A 25,985-nucleotide genomic window follows, 5' to 3' on the forward strand; every position below is an offset into this window, starting at 1 on the left:
GCCCCGCCCCCTCCACGAGCAGCGCCGCGGCCGCCAAGCTGCTGCGGGTCGACGTTCCAAGACACCAGAGACCGGCGGGTGAGTGACGGCGCGGCCGGGGTCGCCCGGGAGGGGAGGCCCCGGGGCCCGAGACACCCCCGGGACCTGCGTGGAGGCAAGGAGCGCTGGAGGCCGCCCGTCCCTTCCGCGCGCCCCCTCTGCGGGACTCGTGGGATCCCCGGTGGCTCCCAGCACAGCGACCCCAGCTCTGAGGCGAAGACTTGCTTTCAGGGGGAACCCTGGGATGGAGGGACCCGGAGCCAGGAGAGATCCAGGTTCCTGGGACCGGCCTGGCCCCGCACCCCCGCCAGTGACCCGGTGACTCTATTCCCGTCACTCAGGCCACTCGGCACCTAGGCGGCTTCCAGTCCTGCGAACACCTGCAGAAGCGAGGGACTAGCGCCGCAGTCTGGGGCCCACTGTGTCCTGCTGCGCAGGGACGTCCACCGCCACCCTCTGGAGTAGTGGATTTCGTATCCTGCTGCTGGGCACATTCTGAATGCTCAGTAAGTGGCAGAGGGGTGTTTTGAGAATGGAGTGAGGACCTGGTCCGTTGGTGTGGCTTGTGACTACTGTGCGCCAGTCCCTGGGGATGCCATAGGCAAGATACCTGGTCCTGATCTCAGGGAGCTAGGGGTGTGTCAGTGATACCGCCCGTTACTGGTGAGGAGTCCTGCTTCCCCCACATGTTGAAGTTTGAACATCAGAGAAGAAGGCCGAGGCAAGCACAGAAGCAGGGTTTACTTAAAAAGGGGTAACATAGGCTTCTCCCGGGAGGGAGAAGGAAGCCAAAGCTGGTATCCCAAGAAGTGAAGTGTTCAGCCCTTTTTATATGTCCTAGGATTCCTTTGTTCTCCTGCCTTTTCCCCCCTTATCTTTCTTCTTCCTGACTGTGTGACTAGGCCCAGGAACTGTTCCGTGGGAAGGCCAAAAGGTGGGAAATAGGAGGGATGAAGGGGGAAGGGCAGGATGGAGTAGACAACAGCCTTGTAGCTCCCTGTAGGGAGGGGAAATTCTTGGGACAGGTTACTTGGCAACTTGTTGGAGCAGGGGCAGGTTCTTGATAAGATCCCTCAGGGGACAGTCTCCAACTTCCCAGACTCACTCAAAATTGGCCTCCTAGATCTGGCCTGACTCGATTTACCTATCTACACTGACTGCCTGTCTAATTCTGGCTTCTTCAGTCAGCTTTTTCACTGTTGTGACCCAAAGACCGGACAAGAACAATTAGAGGAATTTTGGCCTCACAGTTTCAGAGGTCTCAGTCCAAAGTCAGCTGGCTTCATTCCTCCGGGCTCCAGGTGAGGCAGAACAATGTAGTGGAACAGAACAGAACAGAAGGGTGTGGTGACGAAAAGCCACCCAGGACGTGATCAGGAAGCAGAGACTCCACTCACTGTATATAAAATACATACCATAAATGCAGGCCCCCAGTGACCCACCTCTTCCCGCCACACTCCTGACCTGCCTTCTTTACCCCACAGTTATCCCTGTCAGGGGCTTAAAGCTCGGATTGGGTTAAGGTTCTCATGACCCCATCGTTTCGCCTCTAAGCCTACTTGCTTGTCTCACACATGAGCTCTTGGGGGACACCTAGTACTCAAGCATAACAAGGGTGAAGGACAGAGACAAACCTGTTACCTAGGTGCTACGGTGGGTGTTGGCTGAAGGAGAGCATTCCATGGCATGTGCCTGGCATATACTAGGAATGCAGTTAGTTTAAAGAGCAGATGATTTGCAAATACTCTAGCTTCCTCCCTCCTCTCCAGGTTGGGTTCCAGCAGCAGTAGATAAGGCTCTCCCGTGACTGCCAGCTGGCTGCTCTGCCATCCCCCCTTCCTCACTCCTCACTGAGAATCTGGAGATTCAGGTCGGAATCAGAATGAGCATGTCATCAGAATGAGCATGTCGGTGGGGGGGACGGGACAACGTTCCCTAGTGTGACCTGTGTGTGTGTGTGTGTCCCATACTCATGTGTCTCAGGAGAGGATCAGTGATTTCACCAGGTTCTCCAGTCCAGGATCTAAAATGATTGAGTACACCGGCTTAGGGGTGGGCATTCCTGTAACCTGGTCATTCGTGTCGCTCCATGTCACAACATACCAGTGTCACCATTGGGTGTTTATCCATTGCTATGCAAGAGTAACGTTTTGTTTCATTTTAAAATATTTGTCTCATTTCCCCCATTCACCTGCCATATGGCACGGTGCCCTGTTGGCCTGCCTGTGGTTGCCCTGGCTGTGGCTTTGAATGTGGTGCCTCTGGAGTCACTGATTGCTTGGACTTCAGTAGTGTGTAGGCAGGCATACAGCCTTTGTTCTGAGTTGGAAATAAATTCGTGTCCTTATTGAACCTGGGTCAGGCTCCTTTTAGAATAAAACCAATGTCAGGTTCTAACCCACAACACAGTTTTGAAGTAGCATGAACTCAGGAAATCCAGCTGCCTCAGCCCCGGCTCCTTCCATCTTGCCCACAAACTGAAACTGTAACAGGAGATGTTCCAGGCAGGGCCAGCCCAGCCAGCCAAGCTGTTCCTTCTTTGGAGGGTGATCCCGTGACCCTGAAGGTCTGGGGCCTCAACGCCGCCACCCCCAGCCTTCTTCAGCCTGTGCACTCTCCTTCCTAGGTCCCCCTCCTCCATCCGCCTTCTCACTGGCGCCTCAGCTCTCCCTGGAGCCTGGAAACCTTGCCCCCGCCCCTTGAAGGCCCCAGCTTAGCGCAGGGCTCTTCCTTTGTCACAGCTCCGCCCAGTTGAGCATACCCGCTAAGGGAAGGTCTGTGTTCCTGTCCCTCCTCACTCTGGGTCTAAGCTGGCAGAAATGAAACATTGAAAAGCCAGAGTCCTCCCAGCTCGGTTCCGCTGCCGCTCGCTAGAAATGTGGGCATCAGAGGCTGGCAGCATGAGGTGGTCTGTGCCACCCTCCATCAGGTAGCTGTCACCAAGGGTTTCAGTGTGGGTTGAGGGTTGTCATGCCGGGAGCCAGGCAGCAGCAGAGAGCAGAGCTCTGAGTGGGGCAGCGCAGGCAGTGGCTGTGGAGCCTGGAGCCACAGGGCAGGGGCAGGGGCAGTGGCAGCAGCAGCCTTACCCGCCTTCCCTCCTCCCTCGCTTGAACCTGCACTCAAGTGCCTAGATGTGCCTGGCGCTTGGCTGCCCGCCTTCTGAGGCCCCCTGCCCCACCCTGTGCAGCAGGAGACGGGCCATGGAGACCCGAGGACTTGGCGGCCCCACCCCCCACTCAGAGGGCAGCAGCAGTGGCAGCGAGAGCTCCAGAGATGGTTCGAGGTGCTCCACCCCCGGCCTGGATCCCGAGCGGCATGAGAGACTCCGGGAGAAGATGAGGCGGAGGATGGAATCTGGTGACAAGTGGTTCTCCCTGGAATTCTTCCCTCCTCGAACAGCTGAGGGAGCTGCCAACCTCATCGCCAGGTGAGCTGCTGGGAGGCTGGGCTGAGCGGGAGCTGTCAGCCCCGCTGTCTGGGCTGCACTTTAACCCGGCAGGAAAAGGCAGCCAGAGGGGGCAGAAGAGAGCAGCGGCCAGAGAGGCTGATCTGTGACTTCTCAGTTGTCTGAATGTCCCTCCCCAGCCTCAGATAATTTTAGACACACTCCCCAATGGGTTAAAAAAGTTGATTCTCTCAGACTACATGTTTTGGCAGATCTTGGGGCTGGATCATGAGTGCTTTAGGAAGTCACAAAGCAGCAATTTAGAGAATGTTTTCAGCAAATTGGAAATTGGGATTATGCTTCTCAAGCTAGCAATGCCAACTTAATTATGCTAGCACTTTATGAATTCAGTTCCTTTTGTAAATGTGTGGCTTTTACTGTTTGCACTTCACATGTGTCACTCCAAGGTTATGAGGTTTAGAGATACAAAGATGTTTAATTACACTGTCATAGGTTGTGACACGGGTGCCCGTGCAGGCTTCTAGTCTGCTTCGGGCACTCGGCCTTGCTCTCCAGGACTGCTGGCTGCTGTCCTGTGGCCAGAGAGGCAGCACAAAAGCATCTTGTGCCTGCTGACCCTCTTTTTCCTGTTCCTAGAATGAGGCTTTGCCTGCCACTGAGAGCCTCCTTACTCCTGTCCATCCAAATGTCTAGAGTCCCTGAGATGGCTAGGGTGGCTGCGTGGCACACAGCGCTGACATTTGCTGAGGGCTTGCTGTGTGCCCCAGGCTTCCACTGAGAGCTATGGAGCTGTTTGCCATGTTTCTTAGGGGGCTGTTATGAGTAGGTAATGTCACCTGCAACATCTAATAAGAGAGGAAACTGAGGCTCAGAGAGATCATGTCATTTGCCCAGGATCATATGGCTATAAGTGACTATGGGGGAGGTGAATGCAGGCTGCTCTGACTCCCAACTTGCCTGCTGTGCCTCCTCAGCTCCCATGCCCCATGGGGAGGTGGTAAAGGGTGTGCTCCCCCAGGAACACCTTTTTAGAATTAAATCCCCTACAGGTTTGACCAGATGGCAGCAGGTGGTCCCCTCTTCATTGATGTGACCTGGCACCCAGCAGGGGATCCTGGATCAGACAAGGAGACCTCCTCCATGATGATTGCTAGTACCGCTCTGAACTACTGTGGCCTGGAAACCATTTTGCACATGACCTGCTGCCGGCAGCGCCGGGAGGAGATCACGGGCCATCTGCACAAAGCCAAGCAGCTGGGCCTGAAGAACATCTTGGCGCTGAGGGGAGGTGTGGAGCCAGCACTCCCCTCCTCTCTGGGTTCTTGCTTTCCCAAAGGCCTCACCTGTCCCTGGAGCAATCCTTTATTTTCCCTGGGGCCCATCCTGAGCATCTCAGGGCTCCTCCTTGCCCACAGCCTCTGGGCATTGTGGGCAATGAGTTCACATGGGCACTGCACAGACATGGCTGCCTCTTGCATCTCCCAGCTGTTTATAGGAATCCAGGCGGGAGAGCCGCTAGTGTCTGATAACCCTCTGTCCTGCTGCACATTTCTGTCAATTGCTGGCTGCACCTGGTCCAGTCACAGAATACAGTCCTGGCATTTGGCCAGGAGCACCTACTGTCATCAGGTCACCCAAGAACAGGAGGAGGGACCCTGATGGTTGGGAGGAATCTTGTGGCCTCATGCTCCCCATCACAGGACCACTTCTCACTTGAGATAGACAGGAAACAGAGCTTCAAGAGAGCAAGAGGCACAGGAGAGGATGCTCATGCACACTGGGCAGCGGGGCCAGGCAAGGGACCACTGTCCTCTGTGCTCAGTGGAGAGCAGCATGCAAAACTCACAGGAAGTCGGCACTTGGCAGACATTGACAGCTGGCTGCTTTCCTCCTCCACCGCGCGCCAGGAGCTAGGCTAGGAAGAGGAGACCCAGAGCCAGGCACTGCGCAGCCTCTGCCTTTGGGAGCTCACAGCCCTGGGTGTCAGGATAGTTAGAGGGAGCAAAAGGCTCTTTGGAAGTCAGGCAAGAGCCGCTGACCATGACCTCTACCAACCCTGCAGACCCCATAGGTGACCAGTGGGAAACTGAGGAGGGGGGCTTCAGCTATGCTGCAGACCTCGTGAAGCATATCCGAAGTGAGTTTGGGGACTACTTTGACATCTGTGTGGCAGGTGAGTGGCTGGAGCATCCAGGTGGGTGGGGAAAGAGAGGGAGGCTAGAGAGCCCGGGTTCAAGACGGCACTGGTTGAAGGACGTGCAGAGGTGAATTCCATGCCGTACTTAGCTTATCCTGTTACCTGCTGCCCTCCCAGGCCTGCCACTACCCCTGAGCTTTTGTCCCTCTACTTTGCATGCTCCCAGCCTGCTCCCCAGCCCTCTACTCTACAGTGAAAGAGATTTATTATGAAGACTCCAGGGGGACAAAGACTCCTAGAACCCAAGTTGAGGAAGTGGCGCCAGAATTCACAAGGCACTGGAACCTGGTCAGGAACCAGCTCTCCGGGGGAAGCTGCAGGGTTCCCATCTCTACTTCCTCCTGTAGATCTGGGGGTTATGCATATGACCTGATTCTGAATGTATGAGGTGTCATTTCCAATCAGTGTCCCAGACTGATTCGCAGGTCTCAGGGTCGATTCCAAAAACTCAGGAGAGGGAGTGGGATTGGTTCAACACTAGCTCCGTTGTCTCCGGCCAGGAGGACAAATACCATGGCCTCCCCTCCACCCCTACTTGCTGGAATTGGGCCTTCAGCTTCTCAAACAGGGATCAGGTATGGTGAGGCCATTTTGGCCAGGGACACAAGAGGTTCCTGGATTGATTTGGGATGTCTCAAATTTTTTTTGGAAAATAATGCTTTTTTTGTGTGTGTGTGGGGGGTGTACTGAGGATTGAACACGGGGTGCTCTACCACTGAGCTCCATCCCCAGCCCTTTTTATTTTTGGAGACAGGATCTTCCCAAGTTTCTGAGGGTGGCCTCAGATTTTTAATCGTCCTGTCTCAACCTTCCAAATTGCTAGGTTTACAGGCGTGAGCCACCACACCTGGCTAAATCAAACCGTACTTATATTAATTTAAGCATGACTGTGCTATGGAGTAACATCTCAAATAATCTGAATTTTTTAAAAATAGGCTATGTGGCTTTAAGAAAATTATTTGTTGCAGGTGACTTGGGCTTTTCTCTGGTCGCCCACATGAGTCCCTAGGGGGTCCCTAGGCAGGCATGACTGGGAAGCCCTGATAAGGAGTTAAGAAGAGAAGAGGCATCTCCGGCTGTTCCTGGTGTCACCGCTCCCTAGCTCTAATGCTGACAGTGACTGGGCCCGCGCTTGCGCACTGTCACTCTGTCGTGGGTGCTGGCTGATCACGGTGGAACTGCAAAGCTGCAAGTGTACAGCCGCCGAATGGCTTTGTGCTTTGCTGATCATCAAGCGGGTGACAGGAAGATCACAGGGTCAAACAGCCCCAAGCTGCTCACAGTAGAGAGAGAATGTGGTAAAGTGAGCAAAATCCCAGTGTCCCCAAGTGCTGGGTTTGGTTGGTGATACACTGCTTTATAGCCGTGTGGTTTTTAAATTTCCTACTGGAAAAGTAGCTTTGCTATTGAAAGTATCCCGTTGCCCCTTTACTCCTTAAGACAACAATTTTTATCTGGCTTTTTCCTTTGGTTTTGTGTTTTTCAGTCCTGAGGTTTGAACATGCATGCTCTGCCCCTGGGCCACATCCCCAGCGCTTCCTATTTTTTATTTTGAGGCAGGGCCTTACTAGGTTGTAGGGGCTGGCTTCAAACTTGTGATCCTCCTGCCTCAGCCTTCCAAGTAGCTGGGATTACAAATGTGCACCACCGTGCCCGGGTTTTATGTCCATTTTTGATGACTCTGGGTTGCTTAAGAAACAGGACTGCTTATCACAGCAGAGCAGTGTGGCTTCCCAACAGCCCAGGTCCCCGATCTGCTCCTGGCTTGGCTCAGAGTCCTGCCTTCTGGTTGTAGGCTGCTAGCCAGTGCAGTCATGTGGGGAAGGGGTCAGTTCACAGAACTAGTAGGGATCCCAGAGGGCATCTGGTTCCACCTCACAGGCAATTCAGAATCCCACCTTTTGCACACTCAGCATGTGGCCTTCCTGCTGTCCCAATATGTTCAGACTCAGGAGCTAGTTGCAGGGCTGACATGGGTACTGGTTCTGCCATCAGAAGCAATCAGGATGATACAGAGCTCCACTCAGGTGAATCCTTTTCCCCACAATGGACTTTAGACATGTGAAAGTCACTACTGTGTTCTCTCTTCACTTCCTAAAGTGAAACTGCTCTACTTTTTAAAAATTCTCCTTCATGTAATGTTAGGTTTTCGTTGCTGAGACCAAAATAGCTGACAATAAGAGTTTGGAGAAGGAACAGTTTACTTGGGCTCATGGTTTTAGAGGTTGCTCTGGCTCAAGGTCATGGCAGAACATTATTTAGAGACAAGGTCTCACTGAGTTGCTTAGTGCCTCTTTTTGCTGAGGCTGGCATTGAACTTTCGATCCTCCTGCCTCAGCCTCCCAAGCTGCTGGGATTTTAGGCGTATGCCACCCTGCCTGGCAAAAACAATATTTTTTCAAAAGTCAAGCCCAGAACCCCAGAAGCTGCTCATCCAGTGCTGAATGTGATATCTGTGCCCATGGCCACAGCGCAGGCTGATTTGCTTGGCTGGTTGAGCCATCCAGAGCAATCCACCCCACGCCTTGGACACAGTGACTGCAGGCCGCCTCCCATGAGAGTCATCTCCAGGTCGGGGCACATCAGTCGTGACCCAGCTGCCCACATCACCTGTCCACACTGTGCTGTTGGAAGGTGCCAGTGCAGAACGAGGCCAGGGACTCTGCTCCCAGGGGCTCTGGTGTTTCCACAATGCTCCTTGAGCAGGTACAGGCCAGTCCCTTCCTACACTTGTCTCTTCTGGCAGGTTACCCCAAAGGCCACCCAGACGCAGAGAGCTTTGAGGACGACCTGAAGCACTTGAAGGAGAAGGTCTCGGCAGGCGCCGACTTCATCATCACCCAGCTCTTCTTCGAGGCCAACACCTTCTTCCACTTTGTCAAGGCCTGCGCTGCAACGGGCATCACCTGCCCCATCCTCCCCGGGATCTTCCCCATTCAGGTGAGGGTCCAGGGAGCTGTCACACTCCCCCGGCACCCACCGTCCCAGCACAGGCCAGGGCTCTGGGGAGGGCGCTGGCTTCATGCTCTGGTTTCTCCTTGCTGCTCCTGGGCTTCCCGTCAGACAGCCTGTCTGCCTTGCCCAGGGGTGTCTGGCTGCCTGGTCTTGGTTGCCTCTGACCCCACGCCCCCTGCAGCAGTGCCTGTCAAGGGTCCTGCTGTGTTGTGACCTACTGACAAAAGGGATTATAACTCATAGATTTTGCTGAAGTCGGTGTTCCCCAGAGTCAGCTGTCATCAGGTCCATCGGATAAGCTTTTCCCACAGCCAGGCCCTAGGCCCGCTCAGGAGTTCTGATGTCACAAACCTGGTGTGGGCCTGGGAATCTGCCCTTTACTTCTTGGGAGTGGCTGGGTTCGATGGCCACTGTGTTATCACGTCTTGGGCTCGAGGGCTGGCCAGGCTGGTGGCAGGAATGCTGTGGGCAGCTGCTGAACTCTGCAGAGAATGGAGGAAGCGGGACAGGCCCGGGCACACCCTGCCGTCCCTCAGCATGACGCTGCAGTTGTAGGAGGCCTGGTGGGGGCTGGGAAAGGGGAGAGGGGTGTCGGAGGGGTGGGCTGGGAACTGACCCCACAGCCCCGTGTCTTGGACAGGGCTACTCCTCCCTCCGCCAGCTCATGAAGCTGTCCAAGCTGGAGGTGCCGCAGGAGATCAAGGATGTGATCGAGCCCATCAAAGACAACGATGCTGCCATCCGCAACTATGGTATCGAGCTGGCTGTGAGCCTGTGCCGGGAGCTTCTGGCCAGTGGCCTGGTGCCTGGCCTCCACTTCTACACTCTCAACCGCGAGGTGGCCACCACAGAGGTGCTAAAGCGCCTGGGCCTGTGGACTGAGGACCCCAGGTGAGGGTGGAGGCTTGGGGAGACCCAGGGAGAGTCAGAGCGGTATCAAGGCAGTGCGGCCCTTGGTGGCACAGAAGCCTTCCTGCACCACGGCTGCCCTGGCTCACACTCCTCAGAGAGCACCCTGTGTAGCTCAAGGTTCATTTTCTTATATTTTTGTGGTACTGGGGACTGAACCAGGGGTGCTCTACCGCTGAATTAGACCCCCAGCCCTTTTTATTTTTGTTTTGAGACAGGGTCTCACTAAGTTGCCCAGGCTGGCCTGGAACTTGTGATCCTCCTGAGTCAGCCTCCCGAGTAGCTGGGATTACAGGTGTGTACCACCATGCCTGGCCTCACTTTTAGTTTCTAATACAGTAAATATGGATAGATAGAAAAGAGCCACATAACCACAGGCTCTTCAAATCTTCAAGAATTTTTGAATACAGGGTGATAACACCACACCAATCTGGTAACTCTGATACATTGGTTGCATAAATTCAACTACACTCCTCAAAGGGGTTATTTGACACTCCATGCCTGGTACAAATAGTTTTTTTGATTTGAGACCAGGTCTCACTATTGCTGTTGCCCAGACTGGCCTCAGAACTCCTGGGCTCAAATAAGCCTCCTGCCTCAGCCTCCAAGTGCTGGGACGCCTGGAGCTGCCCTGGTTGGAGGTCTAGAGCCAGGTCTGAGAAGCCAGGTTCATTGCTGCGCAACATCCTCCTGCTCCTTACACCAGTTCCTTGTCCTGTCTGTCTCTGTCCTCACCAGGCGTCCCCTGCCCTGGGCTATCAGCGCCCACCCCAAGCGCCGGGAAGAAGATGTGCGTCCCATCTTTTGGGCTTCCAGACCAAAGAGCTACATCTACCGCACCCAGGACTGGGATGAGTTTCCCAATGGCCGCTGGTGAGCCCCTGCAGACGCTCCTGCGGGAGATCCTGTGCCCGGGAGGAGCCGGGCAGGACTCACAGGAGTGTCCTCCTGGGCACGTGTGGCACCTTCCCTGCCAGGAGCCCAGGGCAGAGGGGCACCTCCCTTGACCTTGGGGCACCTCCCTGCCAGGGGCAACTCCTCCTCGCCAGCCTTCGGGGAGCTGAGGGACTACTACCTCTTCTACCTGAAAAGCAAGTCCCCCCGGGAGGAGCTGCTGAAGATGTGGGGGGAGGAGCTGTGCAGCGAGGAAAGCGTCTTCGAGGTCTTCGCACACTACCTCTCGGGGGAGCCAAACCGGCACGGCCACAAGGTTAACAGAGGTGGGGGGGCCCTGTCCCCGGCCGTAGGCCAGATCATGGACTTGGAGTGCTCTGACCTACGCCAGCCCCTGTCCACATGGTGGACCAGGAGCCTCAGCAGGTGGAGGAGGGCAAGTTGGGGAGGGGGCTGCCAGCCCAGCTCACCCTCCCTGCCAGGTGACCTGCCTGCCCTGGAACGACGAGCCCCTGGCCGCTGAGACCAGCCTGATGAGGGAGGAGCTGCTGCGCGTGAACCAGCGGGGCGTCCTCACCATCAACTCCCAGCCCAACATCAACGGGAGGCCATCCTCTGACCCCGTCGTGGGCTGGGGCCCCAGCGGGGGCTATGTCTTCCAAAAGGTATGGTGGAGATGCCCAGGCTGCCCCACTCTGGCCAGCACCCCCAGGTTCTCCGGAGGTTGGGCACAGCTCTGGTCTTTCTCTCCTGGGCCTTTCCTTTTGAAAGACAGTGGACAGAGTGGCCAGGTGCTGACACTTCCAATCAGCCATCCCTGGGCAGCCGGACCCCTGGCCTCTCAGTCTTCACTTCTGTCTTCTGTAATGGGATGTATTTCATGTTTTGGGTCAGAACACGATAAGCACTGAAAGGCTCCGCCCCTGGAAGAAGCATGGGAGTGGCCACTCACAGGGAGCTGCTGCCCCGAGGCCGGGTGGGCAGCCGTTGGAATTAAACTGCATTCTGAGCTGCAGCTCATGGGCCCTGGCCCTGGCCCTGGGCACCAGCTCTGCTGTTCGCTGTCAGTGTAGGCAGCCAACTTCCCCCACACTAACTAGCTCCTTGGGGTGAAGTGCCCACCTGACAGTGTTACGAACTTTTTACCTCAGTGACTGGGAAGGGCGGGATGGATCAGGCCTCTGCCACCCCTTAGCTTGGTAGTGGGTAAACCTCTGTTCATCTCCAGATATGCTTCTCCCCAGTGGCTGGACAGGTGGCAGATGACCCTGGATCTGCCCCAACTGAAGCCTCGTGTGCTAATCCCCTCCACCTCCGGCTTTACCAGCTCTGCATTTCACAGTTACGGGGCCACCTCCAGCCCTGATGCCCTCAGTGTCTTGTGCACATGTTGTAGGGCCCCTCTTCAGATGGGCAGGGCAGGCTGGAGACACGGAGCATGCCTACCAGCACCGGCCAAGGGTGCCTGGCGAGAGAGGGTTTGCATGATGGGCGCCCACCTCCCACAGGCCTACCTGGAGTTCTTCACTTCCCGAGAGACCGTGGAGGCCCTTCTGCAGGTGCTGAAGAAGTACGAGCTCCGGGTCCACTACCATATCGTGGACGTGAAGGTAGGCCTGCCCATCTACCCGCCTGGAGCAGTGCGCATCACTAGCGTGGCCAGGCACCCTGCACAGGACAAGACACAGGCAGACCTTGGCGCAGGGCGCCCATCCTGGGAGGGAGACAGACACATGGTGATGACAACTCAGTGCAAGGGAGAGAGTGAAGCTCTGTAGGAGGCTGAGGGCAGAGGAGGACGTCAGAGCTAGGAGGCCAGGGAAGGAGTCCGGGAGAGGTCTGTGGCCCAGGTCTTTCAAGACAGAGGACTTGGCCAACAGGGAGTAAGTGTCCAGGGAAAGCGCAGAGAATGTCAGAGGTCAAGCTGCACCATCTTGGGAGACGCTGGGCACAGGGCAAGGAGGTGCAGCAGAGTCAAGTAATCCCAGGGGTCCTGCCTGGAATCTGGGGTTCCCTAGAGGCAGGTGGGGGTCTTCCTCCAGTGGTGGAGTGGCTTGGCTACCACTTCAGACAGGTCACAGTGGACAGCTGTGTTGCTAACAGGCATGAGGCCAGAGCCAGGGGTGCTTACCAAGGCCTCTGTGGTGGTCCCAGGTGGGAAACAGACCGTGTGGCATTCAGAGGCAGCAGACAGCGCGAGCGGTCAGGCAGCTGGGCACAGAGGCTGCCTGAAGCAGCGAGGAGAGGAAACTGCCCAGGAAACTCTGGGTTTCGGGTTGGCAGGGACATCAGTGCCAGTCAGCTGCAGGCAGGAGGAGCAGGTGGAGGCGCAGTGGGGTGCTAAGCCCAGAGCAGTCCCAGGAGCTCGAAAGCCTCGCGCAGTAAAGGGCAGCAGATGCCCAGACCTGCCTCCCTGACTCAGTGCCCCTTCAGGGTGAGAATGTCACCAACGCCCCTGAACTTCGGCCCAACGCCGTCACATGGGGCATCTTCCCTGGGCGGGAGATCATCCAGCCTACGGTGGTGGATCCTGTCAGCTTCATGTTCTGGAAGGTAAAGGAGTGAGGGGCGGGGGCGGGCCTGCCTTGCCCTTCTTGAGGACCCTGGGCAGGTGTATGCCCTATCCCAGATGAGAGGCTGAAGGCCACACCCCCAAGGCCAGCAGACTTGGCCTTTAAGGCCACATGCTCACATGTGTTTACTTCTGAGCCAGGCGGGAAGGATGTTGGGAGGGGCCTTATTCTGCTCCTGGATATGTTCGGAAGGGCAGAAGCCCTCCCTTGGAGTGCTGCTCAGGGGTCCCTGACCCGAGGGCAGCCCTGTTGACCTTGCCTGTGTGTGCGTGTACGTGTGTGTGTGAACCCACATGTGTGTGTGTAGGATGAGGCCTTCGCCCTATGGATCGAGAGGTGGGGCAAGCTATATGACGAGGAGTCCCCATCCCGCATGATCATCCAGTACATCCACGACAACTACTTCCTGGTCAACCTGGTGGACAATGAGTTCCCGCTGGACAACTGCCTGTGGCAGGTGGTAGAAGACACATTCGAGCTGCTCAACAGGCCTGCGCAGAGTGAGAGGGAGTCAGAAGGTCTATGACCTTGCGTCCTGACAGCCATGGCTTGGCCACTGGTATCCAGCCATCCCCCCGCCGCATCCTGGCTCTCCTTTATCCAAAGCCTGGGCCTCTTCACCCCGCTGATGATGGTGACTAGGCTGATGTGAGGCTTCCAGGCTCTGGCTGGACCTGAGGCTGTGGCACAGGGGAGCCTGGTGCTCCCTGGTCTAGCCAGGGTTGGGGTCAGTCTCTCTGGTGAGAACACTGCCACCCTGCAGGGGAGCACGGTGGGTGCACACCACCTCCCTGAGGAAGGGGGAGACTGGTGGTTGCATCTGAGCCCTCACACTAGGGGAGCCTGTGGATCCGGCTGGGATGCCAGTGAACTTGTACTTGGGCCTGTGTAAGATGGGCAGAGAGACCACGGGTGACAGGCACTGTGGCATTGAGGACACTTGGCTAAGTGAAGGGGCTGAACCCTTGCACCTCTAGATGCTGGCAGCAGCCCCACCTGTGATTATAGGGGAAGACCTCGAACATGGCAGGCCACGCCAGGCCCTGGACAGCCTTGGCCGACCCCTGACGACCAGGCACTGCTGCTCTTGACCTCCTACTGTCTGAAACCCTCGTCTGTGTTCTGAGGGCTTGAGGAGAAACAGTGCCCTTGAAGGGTTCAAGTCTGTCCTAACCCTTGTGCTTTCTGGGCCCGTTGCCTTCTCTCCTGTCCCACTGTCAGAGGCAAAGATGAGACGCCCAAGCAGGCCACAGTCTCCCTGGCTTATTTTTAGGCAAGTGTTTCTCCTGCCAGCTGCCCGCCCTCTGCTCACCCTGGCCCAGAAGCCACTCTGGCACTCCTGCCCAGCAGCCAGCCCTGAGGCCACATTCCCTGGGGCAGTGACTGGCAGGCGCAGATGGACTGCCCCCCACCATCCTGGGCTTCCAGGCTCAGTAGGGGGATCCCTGCACCTAGGTGGTGGTGTCTGCAGAGCAGCTAAGGGCAGAGGAGGGGCTTCCCCTTCCTGCTCAGCCCAGCTGACGGGAATGAGGGGGGACAGCCTTTTAGAAAGACTGAGCAAGAGAAGCATGGGAGACCGCGGAGGCCTTTATTGTACTTCAGAGCTCCCTGAGCTGTCGACATTCCGGGTGTGGGGGGCACTGCCCCTCCCTGGGAAGGCCGGGCTCTCCTCTGCTTTTTATTCTGTGGGAATGCCTCGCAGCAGGTTGGACCCCTGTTCTGGTCCAAGCCCGCCACACCAGGGACTGGGCAGCTTCCAGCATGCTCTCAAGGCCCTGGTGCCTGGCCTGTCAGGGGACTCAGGCTGCTGGTGGCGCCCCTCCTTTGGCGTCTGACCACCAAGCACTGATGCCACTTCTCAAAGGCCTGTAATCAGAGTAGAGGAAGGACTATTTGTCTCAGACTCCCTCTGGGGCCTGTGCTATGCCTGCCAGAGTGACACCTGTACTGGCTCTTTCTGTCCCCATCAATGTCCCCTGCATCTACCTCAGGCAGCCAGCCCATCCTGCCCCAGGCCAAATGCACAGGCTCAGAATAGACTGGACAATGACCTGGAAGCCCTCAGACAGCAGCAAGTGAGGAGGCGGGTGCCCCAAACCCAGACCCGAGGGGCTGATAGGAGCGGCCAGAGTGCCACAGGCCAAGCCTCACTGTTCCCAAGTGAATGACCTCAACACAGCTGAGCTTGTGGCCACTAGTCAAATCTCGGGCTCTAGCCTCTGGGCTGTATGTTCTACACTCAACCCCACCCCTCTCTCCTGCAAATGAAGGGGCCCCCAGGCATGGCAAGTAGGGAAGACCCTCAGCCCAGCCATGACCAGAACTGGTACTGGTTTGGGGAGGGCTGGCTGGGTGAAGTGAAGTGGCCCTGGCTGGTACCTGGGAGAGGACCCAGCCACCTTCTTGCTGCTGTAGCCTCACAGCTACCTGCAGCTGCAGGACCCTCCGCCGCCATATCCTCCAGGCCTGTCCCAGGTGCCACTGCCTGAGCTGTGGGGAGAGGTAACCGGGAAGCCCCGCCCTCTACCTCCCTCCAACTCCCACACCCCAGTGAAAGGCATGTGCCAAGGGCTGTCATCTTAGGCCCGTTAGTAACTGCAGCTTCCTTGTCCCAAGTCCCATGCTTTCAAACTCTGAGGGTCCAGAGCCCAGCCCTGGGGGGCATTGCTTCTAGGCTTAGCTAAGGGCGGGGTGGGCAGAGAGGTGTGCCCCAGGGCCCAGGAGGAGCCTACAGTGTGAGGTGGGGCCGGGGGAGGGGGGCCAACCACTCACCAGGGCCTGAGACAGCTGCTGCCCCCTTCGAGCATCTGCCCAGCTCCTCCAAATCACTGCCAAGCTCCTGGCATTCCGGGAAGCCTGGAACTTGTGAAGCCGAGCCTTTAGGCGCCAGCACTGCAGGTACTTCCTCCTTATGACCAGGAGCATCCGGACCTCTCCATGACCATGGAAGAGTGCAGAGCCATGGGACTGGGGCTGCTCTTCCGGAATCCTACAGGAATGAGCACTGGCCAGAGTGCCTAGCTGAGCCGGGGTGCAGGCTGGCCCCTTCTCCCACCCTTGCCCACGTGCACAGCTGTTCATACCCCAGCCTCCTGGGAGGGGCCTTCCCTTGGCTTTGGAGGGCTCTGAGCCCCCCACCTCTCAGTCCCAAAGGCAGCCATCTAGAGGCCCAGCTGCTTTGTCCAGGCCACTGCAACCAGAACCGGGAGGTGGGGCAGAGGGGATGCACTCTGTCACCTGGAAAAGGAAGTTGGGCAGAGAAGACACTGGCTCAGACTGGTAGGTGCTCCCTCTGTGCCACCTGCAAGTGGAGAGTACTGCAGAGGGCCAGCAGGCGCTGAGTGAGCACGGCCCTCCTACCCCATGTCTCCAGGGTCAGGGAAAGAACAGGGGTGAGGCAGGACAAGGGGATTGTTTTCTCAAACTGGCCGAGACATTTGGGAAGAGGAAGTGAGTGGGAAAACACAAGAGGGATTGGCCAAGGAGGTCATTTCCAGGTCCCTGAGGACTGGTGACCACCCAGGGGCAGGATCTTCTTACTCTGAGCCCAGGTGGTTTCTTTCTGTGTCCTCTCTGCACCGTGGCTGTGCTCCCATGTTGGCCAGGGCAGCACAGGCCCTGTGGCCCATGTCCAGCAGCTGTGGGTCTACAGGAGCAGCCAGAGAGGAAAACCTGAATCCTGGGGGCTTTGAGCTCTTGGGGCAGCTGACCAGGTGGGAGTCCCTGCCCTCAGCATTAGGGCCAGGGCCTCTCGCATGTTTACAAATGGATCACTCACCTCACATTCTCCCATAAGCCCCGAGGCCCCTGGAGGAGATAAGTTTCCCAAGAGCAGAGTGGCTGTCGGGACAGGCTGCTGCCTCTCCCTCTGCCCAGCCTCCCACTTGGCCAAACACATCCTAGCAGAGGGTGGGCCAGTAATAGCTACCTCTTGGTGAGTCCCCGTGCCAGGCCCAGCCCCGAAGGTGCCAAGGGGAGCCACTTGTCTGCAGTGGTCCAGCCCCGAGCCCCAGGTGATACAGCAGACAGACCAGGGGCTCCACAGGACTGCACCACACAAGGTGGCTCACCGCTGCGTGTGTCATGGGGCAAGGGCTGCGCCTGTGTGTGCTCCCAAGGGGGAGGGGGAAGGGAGGGACTGGGATGGAGCGCCTGGTGCCGAGTCTGCCAGCATTGACTTTGTTCTTCATTTTTCTTTCTTTTTTTTTTTTTTTGCTATCAGGGATTGAACCCAGGGGTGCTTAATCACTGAACCACATTCCAGTCCTTTATATTCTTTATCTGAGACAGGTTCTCACTAAGTTATTTAGGGCCTCTCTTAGTTGCTAACTCTGGCCTACTTGTGTTCCTCCTGCCTCAGCCTCCTGAAATAATGGGATCACAGGCATGCGCCACTGCACCTAGCTTCTACTTTGTTCTCTAAGCCCAAGTTTCTCCGTCAGTGATGGGAGGTCTTACCTTGCTGACAGAAAAGCAGTGAAGGTATAAATACTCTGAATAAAAATTTGTCCTGTAACACATCCAGAAATACCCTGAGACGCCAGATCTGCTATTGCTGTAGTCTCGTGTGCAAACTACCAAAGCCAGTCGCAATTACATTTAAAAATATATATTTTGTAGTTGTAGATGGATAGAATGCCTTTGTTTTATTTATTTTTACGTGGTGCTGAGGATCGAACCCAGGGCCTCACACATGCTAGGCAAGCGCTCTGCCACTGAGCCACAACCCCAGTCCCCTCAATTACATTTTAAAAAGCAAAAAACACCGGGTTAGGGTTGGGGTTGTGGCTCAGTGGTAGAGCACTCACCTAGCACATGCAAGGCCCTGGGTTCGATCCTCAGCACCACATAAAAATAAATAAGTTACTGTGTCCAACTACAACTAAAAAATAAATATTTAAAAAAAGCAAAAAACACTTTAATGTTTTTCTTAGAATCTCTAAAATTGGTCATGTTCTTCCTGGAATTTTGACTCCTGGTGATGGCCAGAGATCTTCAGAAACACCAGTTGACCTACCAGTATATCTGGGCTATGTCCCTCAAGGACATGTCCCCAGACTGCTATGCAGTGTCACATTTTGTGTTTTGTAGTGGCCCCTGCCCTCCTGCTAGGCCATCAGCCTTTTATCACCATTTGCTGTGTCAGAACTAACGGCTTCTGGTCTGGAGAAAACTGACAGTTACCTTCGGGTGGTAAAAATTAGGACAGAATTTTTTTTTACTGTGTTTTCCAGTTTTTCTGTAACGGGCATATTTATTTTTTCCAATAAAAAAACTTAATTACTATTGTCCCCATGTACCTCCTTGATCCTAAGCTGCACATGATACATAATTTAAGTGTCCGCCTCCCTGACAGACGGAGACCCCAGCAGGTTCGACTCTATAACCAGGTCTGCACTGAGCAGATCCAGAGGTGCTCAGTGAATGTCTGCAGGGGGACCCTGAGTTGCCTGCCACCCTGAGCCTGGAGGGCACCTAGGGACCAGGTAGGAGAGCTGTCCATGAGGGTGTTGGGCCTTTAGAGGAGCATCTAGCCAGCTGTCACCATGGACTGGTGATTCTAAAATCAGTGGTCAGAGGGTCACTTCTACACCTCCCACCCTGCCTGCACCCCACCCGACCTGCTTCCAAGGGGCCGGAGTGTCCATCAGCATGAGGCACCCTCTGCTGGCCAGCCTGGGCCAGTGCTCAAGGTCCATTCTCTGGGCCCGGGTCCATGGTTTCAGCCGCACTCTGAGCAACGCTGTCTGCCACTGGGCCCAGTGGGTCCAAAGGAGGTGCCTGAGCCCAGCCTGTTGAAGCTGGGTGACGGCAGCTTGCTGGACGTGGCCCTGGGCCGCTGACTGAGCCCAGGCCTTTAGGACCCTGGAGGAGAAAGAGGGGGGCTATACCAGAGGCCCCAGGGCCAGCATTCTAAGGCAGGTGGGGCAGGAGCCCTCCCCAGTGTCCTCTGGGAAGGGCCTGGGCCCGTGTCCCCCCCACGCCTTTTGTGACGAATTGGGTTAAAATGAGTGTGGAGAGGGCCCTGAAGAGGGACTAGCTTCCTGTTTATGTGGCAGAGAGGACGGTCCTGTCAGCTCTCCTCTGCTGCATCTGGCCCATGCTGAGCGCCTGCACTCTGGCCAGGCTGCAGGAACTGTCAGGCACTTCCCCAAGGAAGGTCCCCCTGCTAGAGTGGCAGACCTGTGCTTTTGCCCCTGGGCTTGGCCCTGTGGTGGCCAAGATGGCCTCTCCCCATCATTCTCCTGCACCCCACTCCTGCCCAATATGCCTTGCTGCTGGGAAAAACAAGCTCCCGGCCTGAGCCGGAGCTTGCTGCTGGGGGCTGCCCTCGGGCTGCACCACACCCAGGCACTCGTCAGGCACTCAGCTTCCAGGCCCAGGCTGTGTGGACCTGTGTACCCACAGGGTCCTGCCCAGAGCCCCCTGGGCCTGTGCTCTCACTTCTATCTGCTGCTGGGCCTCACAGCACCATCCAAGGTCACTTGCCATGCCACCGAGGCTTGCTGGGCCTGGGCCCTCGGCTGCCTGTGCCAGCCTTGCTCCATATGGCCTCTCCAGCAACGGTGCAGGCCTAGGCAACTTGCTGCTCCTGTGCCCAGGCGGCCACTCCGGGCCTCCTGCCAGGTGGCAAATGAGGCCCCACTGCCCTTCTTGTCTAGCTGGACTCTAAGCCCAGGCCACCCTTGCCTCTCACAGGCTCACCCCAGTGCCAGGCCTAGAGGCAACTGCAGAACAGGAGTGGAGAGGGGCCCAGCGTCAAGTCACATTTACTTAAAATGACACCTGCTCGTCACCCACAATGTCACATAGGTTCACACGACTTGGCGTACATAGCCCTGTGCCTTAAAAACGTCTTGGCTAACAAACAGCAGAGAAAGCACTGCTTTCCTTCAAGGACCTCGATGCACATGGACCCCATCTTTGAATCTTGGCCTTGGGGGGCAGATGCCACCCTGGGAGGGGGCTGACCCAGCAGTGTGGGTTCGTGGCCACTGTCAGCTTGCCCTCGCCTGCCCCGGCAGCTGGCAAGAGGAAGGGGAAAGATGATCCCCGACTCCAAGGGTCCAAGAGCCAGCCCAGGCTGCTCAGAGGTGAGAGCAGAGACAGCAGTCGCCCACTGGGACCCTGGAGACGACTGCAAATCAGGGCTGAACAGGGGAGGAGACATTGTCCTCGTGGCTTAATTTCAGGGTATCGAGTCCCCCAAAACGTTTCTTTTTACAATTTTTGTGAGGTCTTTTGTTCCATGCCCAGCACCGAAAAGAAAAAAATCATGGTCTCCCTCTCTGGCAATCGTGGGTTTGATCAGGGCTGCGGCTGCCCACCCTGCCCCCCTTATGGTGGACGTCCAAGGCATTCATCTTCCATTCAATGGCACCTCTGAAACCTCAGCACCAACCTGGCCCAGTGGACTGCTGGGTGTGTTGGGCCGTGAGGAGTGCAGGGGCTTGCCACCCCCCCAAACACAAAACAAGAGGTTGGTGGTCGCAGCCTCGTGTCCGGGGTGCCCTCTTCATTCTCCAGCCTGGGCCACCTGAGCTTCCCAGCCCCCAGCTCGATCCCTGCTTCCCCTGGGGTAGGATGAGCAGCGTCCCCGCCCCAGGCCCACCCACCTCTGCTTGTGCCTCCTTCGAGCCGCTGCCTGCCACCAGCCCTGGAACATGGCCCTCCGCAGGCCCCGGAGGTGGCCCTGCACCCACCTCTGGTACTTCTCATGCAGGACCTGCTGCCCTGGGACAGAGAGAGGCTGCAGTGCCACTGAGCTCATCCGGCCCCTCCCCGGCCCAGCCCTCTGCCCTCCACCCACATGGGAGCCGAGGCGGCCACCCAGACTGACTGGGTTAGAGCGCTTCTGCGGTAGCTGACCATTCTCTGGTCACTAGGCCAACCCGACTCAGGGAGCCGTTGGGTGGTTCTGGTCTTAATTCCAGTACTGGGAATGGAACCCGGAGCGGCACCTCACTAAGCACACACTCGGCCACTGAGCTGCGCCCCCAGCCCCTGCCTTTCCAAAAAAGTTTTTGACAATGTTCAGGCATTGTTAGAATTCAGATTTTAAATCCAGATTTCTAGTTTTCTTTAAAACCAAGGAGGTCCTGCATCAAACGTTGGTCAGCATTCCGGATGGGCAGGAATTGGGCTGGAGAAGCAGCTGTCTCCAGAGAGACAGATCAGGCGCTTCTCTGCCCATCAGCCTATTCATATAAGTCAGCCCCAAGATCCCTCCTGCTGTCCATGTCCTGTGCAATGCCCCCTCCCACACCTGAAGTGCAGGCTGGACTAACTGACCTGCTTCCAACCAATAGCATTCAGCAGAGGTACAGGGGTGCTGACCAGGTCATAAATGACCAGCTTCTGGCGGGCACCCTCACTGCCTCTTAGATCACTCACCTGCAGGGTGGGGGCAGCTGCCACTCATGCAGGGACCCTGCTGAGAGGCCCACCTTCAGATGGCACTGCAGCCTCGGTGCCTGGCCAAGCCACCCTGGACCCAGCACATGGACACTGAGATACTAAGTGTCTGTGGCTCATGACTGGTCAATAGGGCGGGGCGCAGCCGGGGTACAGCACTTGCCTGGCACGCCTGAGGCCCTGTGCTCCGTCCCTGCCACTAAACACTTACTAAAAACTAGTTCTGGGGTCATTTGTTACACAGCGGGGATCACAGAGGCTCTAGCAGCCCTGAAGATGGCTGGGCTCAGACAGGGCAGAGGAAAAAGCCCCTCCCTCCAAGGAGCCAGTCTGTCTTGGGACCACGCCCTTCCTTCCCTGGCCACACCCCCGTCCCACCCCCTCCCCTGGCATGTGCAGACAACCCCCCTGCCTCCACTGCTGAGCCACCCACCCACCCCATTGGGGAACCGCCGCCTGGGAGCTCCCACCAGTGACTCTGGGAGGCCAGGCTGGGGTGACAGGGAGGAAGATGAAGGTGATCACAGTGGAACCGGGTAGGAACTGGGCTGTGGGCTGAGCTGTGGGGGGGGTCCCTAGGTCACCACGATCACCCCATGAGCTGAGTGCTGCATCATACCCCTTTACAGATGAGTAAGCTGAGGCTCAGAGGCCGAATGGCTCTGTCAAGGTCCCTCCAGCCAGGGGAGGGAAGGCAGGGCCCCCGCCATGACTAGAGTCCCAACCCCCATCCTGCTCCACCACCTGGTCTGTCCTGGGTGTGCCCTGCCGCAGGTGTGGAACCCTGGGCCTCACTGATGACCCAGGCCCACGCCCGACTCACTCTGCCGGCAGGAGTGCCAGCAGCGCAGCGCCTCCTGTGCCAATCCCCGGCCCCGCTCCTGGTTCCGCTGCTCGGCCTTCTGCCACTGCGCCAGCCGCTGCCGCCACAGCCCCAGTGCAGTCCTGCAGCTCCGCTCCCAGGCCCGGTGGGCAGCCAACTCCCTCCGGGCACCTTGGGCTGTGGTCCAGTGGCTCCAACTGAGGAGGATACTGGGAAGGGGCATGTCCACCCCAGGGACAGTCACTGTTACTGCCACCCTGGGCCAGGAGTCCCCTCTCTCCTCCCTTCAGCATCAGGGAGGGCTTGGGTGACTCTCCCTGCTTCCATCAAGGGGTGGGTGAGCTGCTGGGGACTGGAGGGGGTCATGTGGCAGGGGATAGCGATAGGAAGGGCCCCACCCTCAGTCCCAAGTCCCAAGCTCAGGCAGAATCAAACACAGCTGTGGCCCGAGCGCCCTCCTGTGCCCGGGATGGACGCGCCCACTGGAGTGGGCACTACCACCGCCCCATCTTACGGAGCGTTTCAGCCACTCTCTCAGGTCACGCAGCCCATGAGGTGCAAGTCTGGGCTATGCCCCAGGCAGACACTCCTGGGCACTGTGCTATGAATGGATGGATGAATGCGCCTCAGCTGTGACTTCTGAGAGACACGAGGACCCTGCAGAGTGCCCACCCTCTCGGGAGGCAGGGCAGGAGGGCGGGCATGGGAGGACCTGAATCAGGGGCCAAGCTGACGGGACATGAGAGAGGCCCCAAGGGAAGGCTGCCGTGAGGCCCAGGACTGTGGGGAGAAGGGCCAGGGAACAGCGAGTCTCCCGCATGGTGGGCAGCACAGCCCTGATGGGGGGAGGGGCCCTACCGCCTCTGCAGGCTGCGCTGGCACCACCTCGCTGCGCCCCGGGACTGCTGGGCCCGTGCCCACCAGAGCAGAAGGCTTTGCCTCTGCCGTCGCCGCCCAGCTGCCCACAGGAAGCTCACCCGGAGAGGCTCCAGGAGGACAGGGGTCCTGGGAGCCTGGGGAGGGACCCAGGCACTGAGTCCTGGGTGCCCCTCCCCCCACTCCTCCCCTTGCCCATCCCCCACCCTGCCCTCACCTGCTCCAGGGAACCTGGGGGGGCACTACAGCCCAGCCAGGCCTCTGCTCTCGGGCCACTGCCCCATGGCCCCAGGGCCAAAGTGGTCTCAATGCTGCCTGACAGGGTGCCTTGAGCCCATGCCCTTAAGCGCCACCAGCTCAGGATGTGCCACCGGGTCCTCTCCCGCAGGCCCTGAGAGAAGGAGCTGCAGAAGAGGTGGCAGGGTCAGTGGCCCGGCCTCCTCTCTGGCCAGAGCAGGGTGACGTCCCGGCTGCAGAGAGGCTGGCAGGAAGGGGACTCAGCGTGGGCAGACACAGGGCTAGGCCCTGCCCCAGCCTCCAACCTGGCCGCACGCTGGGGTCTTTAGGGGCTTCAAGAAACAGCAGTGCCCAGTGGGTCCCACCCCGACATCCACCTAATGGCCAGGTTTCCAGACCTTTCCACATCTCCTCTGGCACTCTGCTTGCATCAAAGACTCCCAGGGGAGGGTGGGGATCGTGGCACTGGTCAGGGGTGAGCTAGGCCCCAGGCCCAGTGACCCGACTCCAGAGCCGCCCACGGCCACAGGATGTCTGCCCGCGCCTGGCCCCAGAGACAGGAAAACCAAGGCCGGGGGTCATTTCCCAGCTGCGAGAACAGCAGGCCTGAGACACACTGCAGGCAGCAGGGCAGCACCGGATGCCGAAGGCCAGAAGATGGCCCGATGGCCAGCCGTGGGGAGGGAGGTGACATTCTGAGAGTCATGAAGACTGAGTCCCAGGGAGGCACTGAGACAGACTCAGGGAGGCAGGTGCAGCCCAGGAGGAGAGCACGGCCCAGCATGCCCTGCCCAGCTCCGTCTCCAGCACCACACACACCAAAAGTGGATTTTTCAATTGGGGCACTATAATTATACGTTTGGGCTTATTTTGACCAAATCATTTGATTTCAATCTCCATCTCCCCTTTTCCTCCCACCTCCCCCTACCCCCTTCTCCACTAGGCTAGACTCCCTCTCTATCTTCTGTACACACATAAAGATGGAATTCCCCGTGGTACCTTTTTATATGAATATAACATGATTTTGTCAAATTCATTCCATTTATCTCCTCCCTCCCTCCCTCCCTCCCCCACTCCAGTTCCTCTCCTCTGATCTTTTCTGGAGCTTTATGAAACCTCATCCCTCCCCCACCTCTTCCCTTTGTTTTGCTCTAGTTTTTGCAGGAGAGAAAACATTCCACCTTGATTTTGACTCTGACTTGTTTCACTAGCATGATTTTCCCCATTTCCATTTCATCCCTAGCACCAAAAAAAAAAAAAAAAAAAGAAGACTGAGGGTCCAAATGGGCCAAGTGTATGGGGGGATGATTGATACCAGGTGTGGCTTTCAAGAAAAGATTTTTTTTTTTTTTTGAGATGGGGTCTCTAAAATTGCCCAGTTCATGATTCTCTTGCCTCAACTTCCTGAATAGTTGGGATCATGGGCAGGTGCCACTGTGCCCAGTTAAACTGGGCATATAGCCCAGGGCCTTGCATAGGCTAGGAGAGAGCTCTCCAGCTGAGCTGCACCCCCAGGCCCAGGAGGGAATTCTTGATCCTGCAGTTCCGGGTTTATCTTCTCCGACATCCCTGCGGGCAGCACGGTCCCGCCTGATCACCTTCCCCTCACTCTCAAATGTCAGTCTGGGACCTGAACCCTGGCACCTGCTGACTTGGGAAGGCATCTCCACCACCCTGGCAGCTCCCTGCTCAGGGTCACCTGGCCACCTCCCAGGGCCTAGGACCCCCTGTGCCCACCCCTTGATGGGGCCACAGGGAGGAGCCATGTGGCCTGTGGGACACTGCGCTCCTGTGCCCACCCTGTGCTCCTGTGCCCACCCTGTACCCAGGCCAACCTTAGGCCACGCTCCTGGGCACCTACGTAGCCTGCTGGTGCTGACAGAGCCGTGTCCTCCACAGCCGCAGTGCCTGGGTCAGGGTCAGTCTCCGGCAGGCCTCCTGGAGGGAGCCCTGGCCTGGCCCCTGGGGTGGCCCCTGGGCCTGGGCCATTATCTGAAGGCTGCTGGCTGTGGTGGCTCCAAGGCCTGAGCTACCTGAGAGGCAGGGAGCTGGGTGAGTCCCTCCCCCTCTGCCTCAGGGCCCAGGGCCTCTCCCTCAGGGGCATGGCCCTCCCACTGCCTCCCTGTCCTCCCTTCCAGGGCACCTCCAAGGCCAGGAGCTTCCTGACACCAGGCACAGTCCCTTCCAGGCAGGACTTGGGACAGCCCAGCACTGAGTGAGTTGTGGGAGGAAGTGGGAGAAAGTCCCTCTCACACCAGCTCAGCTCATGTAGGGGACCAGGAATGTGGCCCACGCTGGGGACACTCCCACCCAGAGCACCCCCAGGCCAGCAGGTTGCGCCCCCAGAAGCCCCCACTTCTACCACCTCCCGTCGTAAGAGTTCACACATCCCACTGGGGCCCACAGAGAGGGAGATGGAGTGACAGAGTGGCCAGGGGACCCTTGCTCTTGTCCGTCACTCGCTCACCGGCCTTCTTCAGGCAGAGGGACAGCCGGGTCACCTTGGTGCCCTCTGAGGCTCGGAGTTGCTTCATCTGCACCCACCGTCCCAGGCACACTCTCAGGGTCTCCAGCCTGTGGTCAGCCGGGTGGTTCTGGACCTGGGCTCCTCTTGGTGCCAGCTGTTGCCAGGCCCCCGAGCACCTAGAAGAGCCAAAACAG

General features: G+C 57.6%; 2 protein-coding genes across 6 annotated transcripts in view; one reads left to right on the forward strand and one right to left on the reverse strand.

Annotated features, from left to right (window-relative positions):
• Mthfr (methylenetetrahydrofolate reductase) lies at positions 1–18,262 on the forward strand. 5 transcript variants are annotated; one of them, XM_076861284.2, is made up of 15 exons: positions 1–78; positions 381–545; positions 1,224–1,340; positions 1,809–1,909; positions 3,227–3,466; positions 4,495–4,733; positions 5,508–5,618; positions 8,389–8,582; positions 9,238–9,488; positions 10,245–10,379; positions 10,536–10,716; positions 10,883–11,065; positions 11,797–12,010; positions 12,823–12,953; positions 13,281–18,262. In XM_076861284.2, the coding sequence occupies exons 5-15, from the start codon at positions 3,240–3,242 to the stop codon at positions 13,497–13,499; spliced, it is 2,085 nt and encodes a 694-aa protein (XP_076717399.2). In that variant the 5' UTR covers positions 1–78; positions 381–545; positions 1,224–1,340; positions 1,809–1,909; positions 3,227–3,239; the 3' UTR covers positions 13,500–18,262. The 5 variants fall into 5 exon arrangements, with proteins under 5 accessions (XP_076717399.2, XP_076717398.2, XP_076717400.2 ...); XM_076861283.2 differs by lacking the exon at positions 1,224–1,340; XM_076861285.2 differs by lacking the exons at positions 1,224–1,340; positions 1,809–1,909.
• Positions 14,694–25,985, reverse strand: part of C7H1orf167 (chromosome 7 C1orf167 homolog) — a 17,161-nt gene continuing 5,869 nt past the window's right edge. Inside the window, 10 exon segments of the mRNA XM_077110091.1 lie at positions 14,694–14,839; positions 15,746–15,824; positions 15,826–15,917; positions 15,920–15,994; positions 18,706–18,838; positions 20,590–20,707; positions 22,212–22,420; positions 23,070–23,224; positions 23,451–23,491; positions 25,792–25,967. Coding sequence (XP_076966206.1) covers positions 14,741–14,839; positions 15,746–15,824; positions 15,826–15,917; positions 15,920–15,994; positions 18,706–18,838; positions 20,590–20,707; positions 22,212–22,420; positions 23,070–23,224; positions 23,451–23,491; positions 25,792–25,967 — 1,177 coding nt within the window. The 3' untranslated portion in view covers positions 14,694–14,740.

Source organism: Callospermophilus lateralis, chromosome 7 (genome assembly GCF_048772815.1).
Source record: "Callospermophilus lateralis isolate mCalLat2 chromosome 7, mCalLat2.hap1, whole genome shotgun sequence".
In the NCBI taxonomy this organism is placed as follows: domain Eukaryota; kingdom Metazoa; phylum Chordata; class Mammalia; order Rodentia; family Sciuridae; genus Callospermophilus; species Callospermophilus lateralis.

Bases quoted from the DNA above. Each gene is read 5' to 3' on its own strand.
- Mthfr (XM_076861282.2), top strand. From the start codon at position 2,916: ATGTGGGCATCAGAGGCTGGCAGCATGAGGTGGTCTGTGCCACCCTCC. The intron at 8,583-9,237 runs GTGAGGGTCCAG...TGTCTTGGACAG, and splicing joins CCGGGATCTTCCCCATTCAG to GGCTACTCCTCCCTCCGCCA. The intron at 10,380-10,535 runs GTGAGCCCCTGC...CCTCCCTGCCAG, and splicing joins GAGTTTCCCAATGGCCGCTG to GGGCAACTCCTCCTCGCCAG.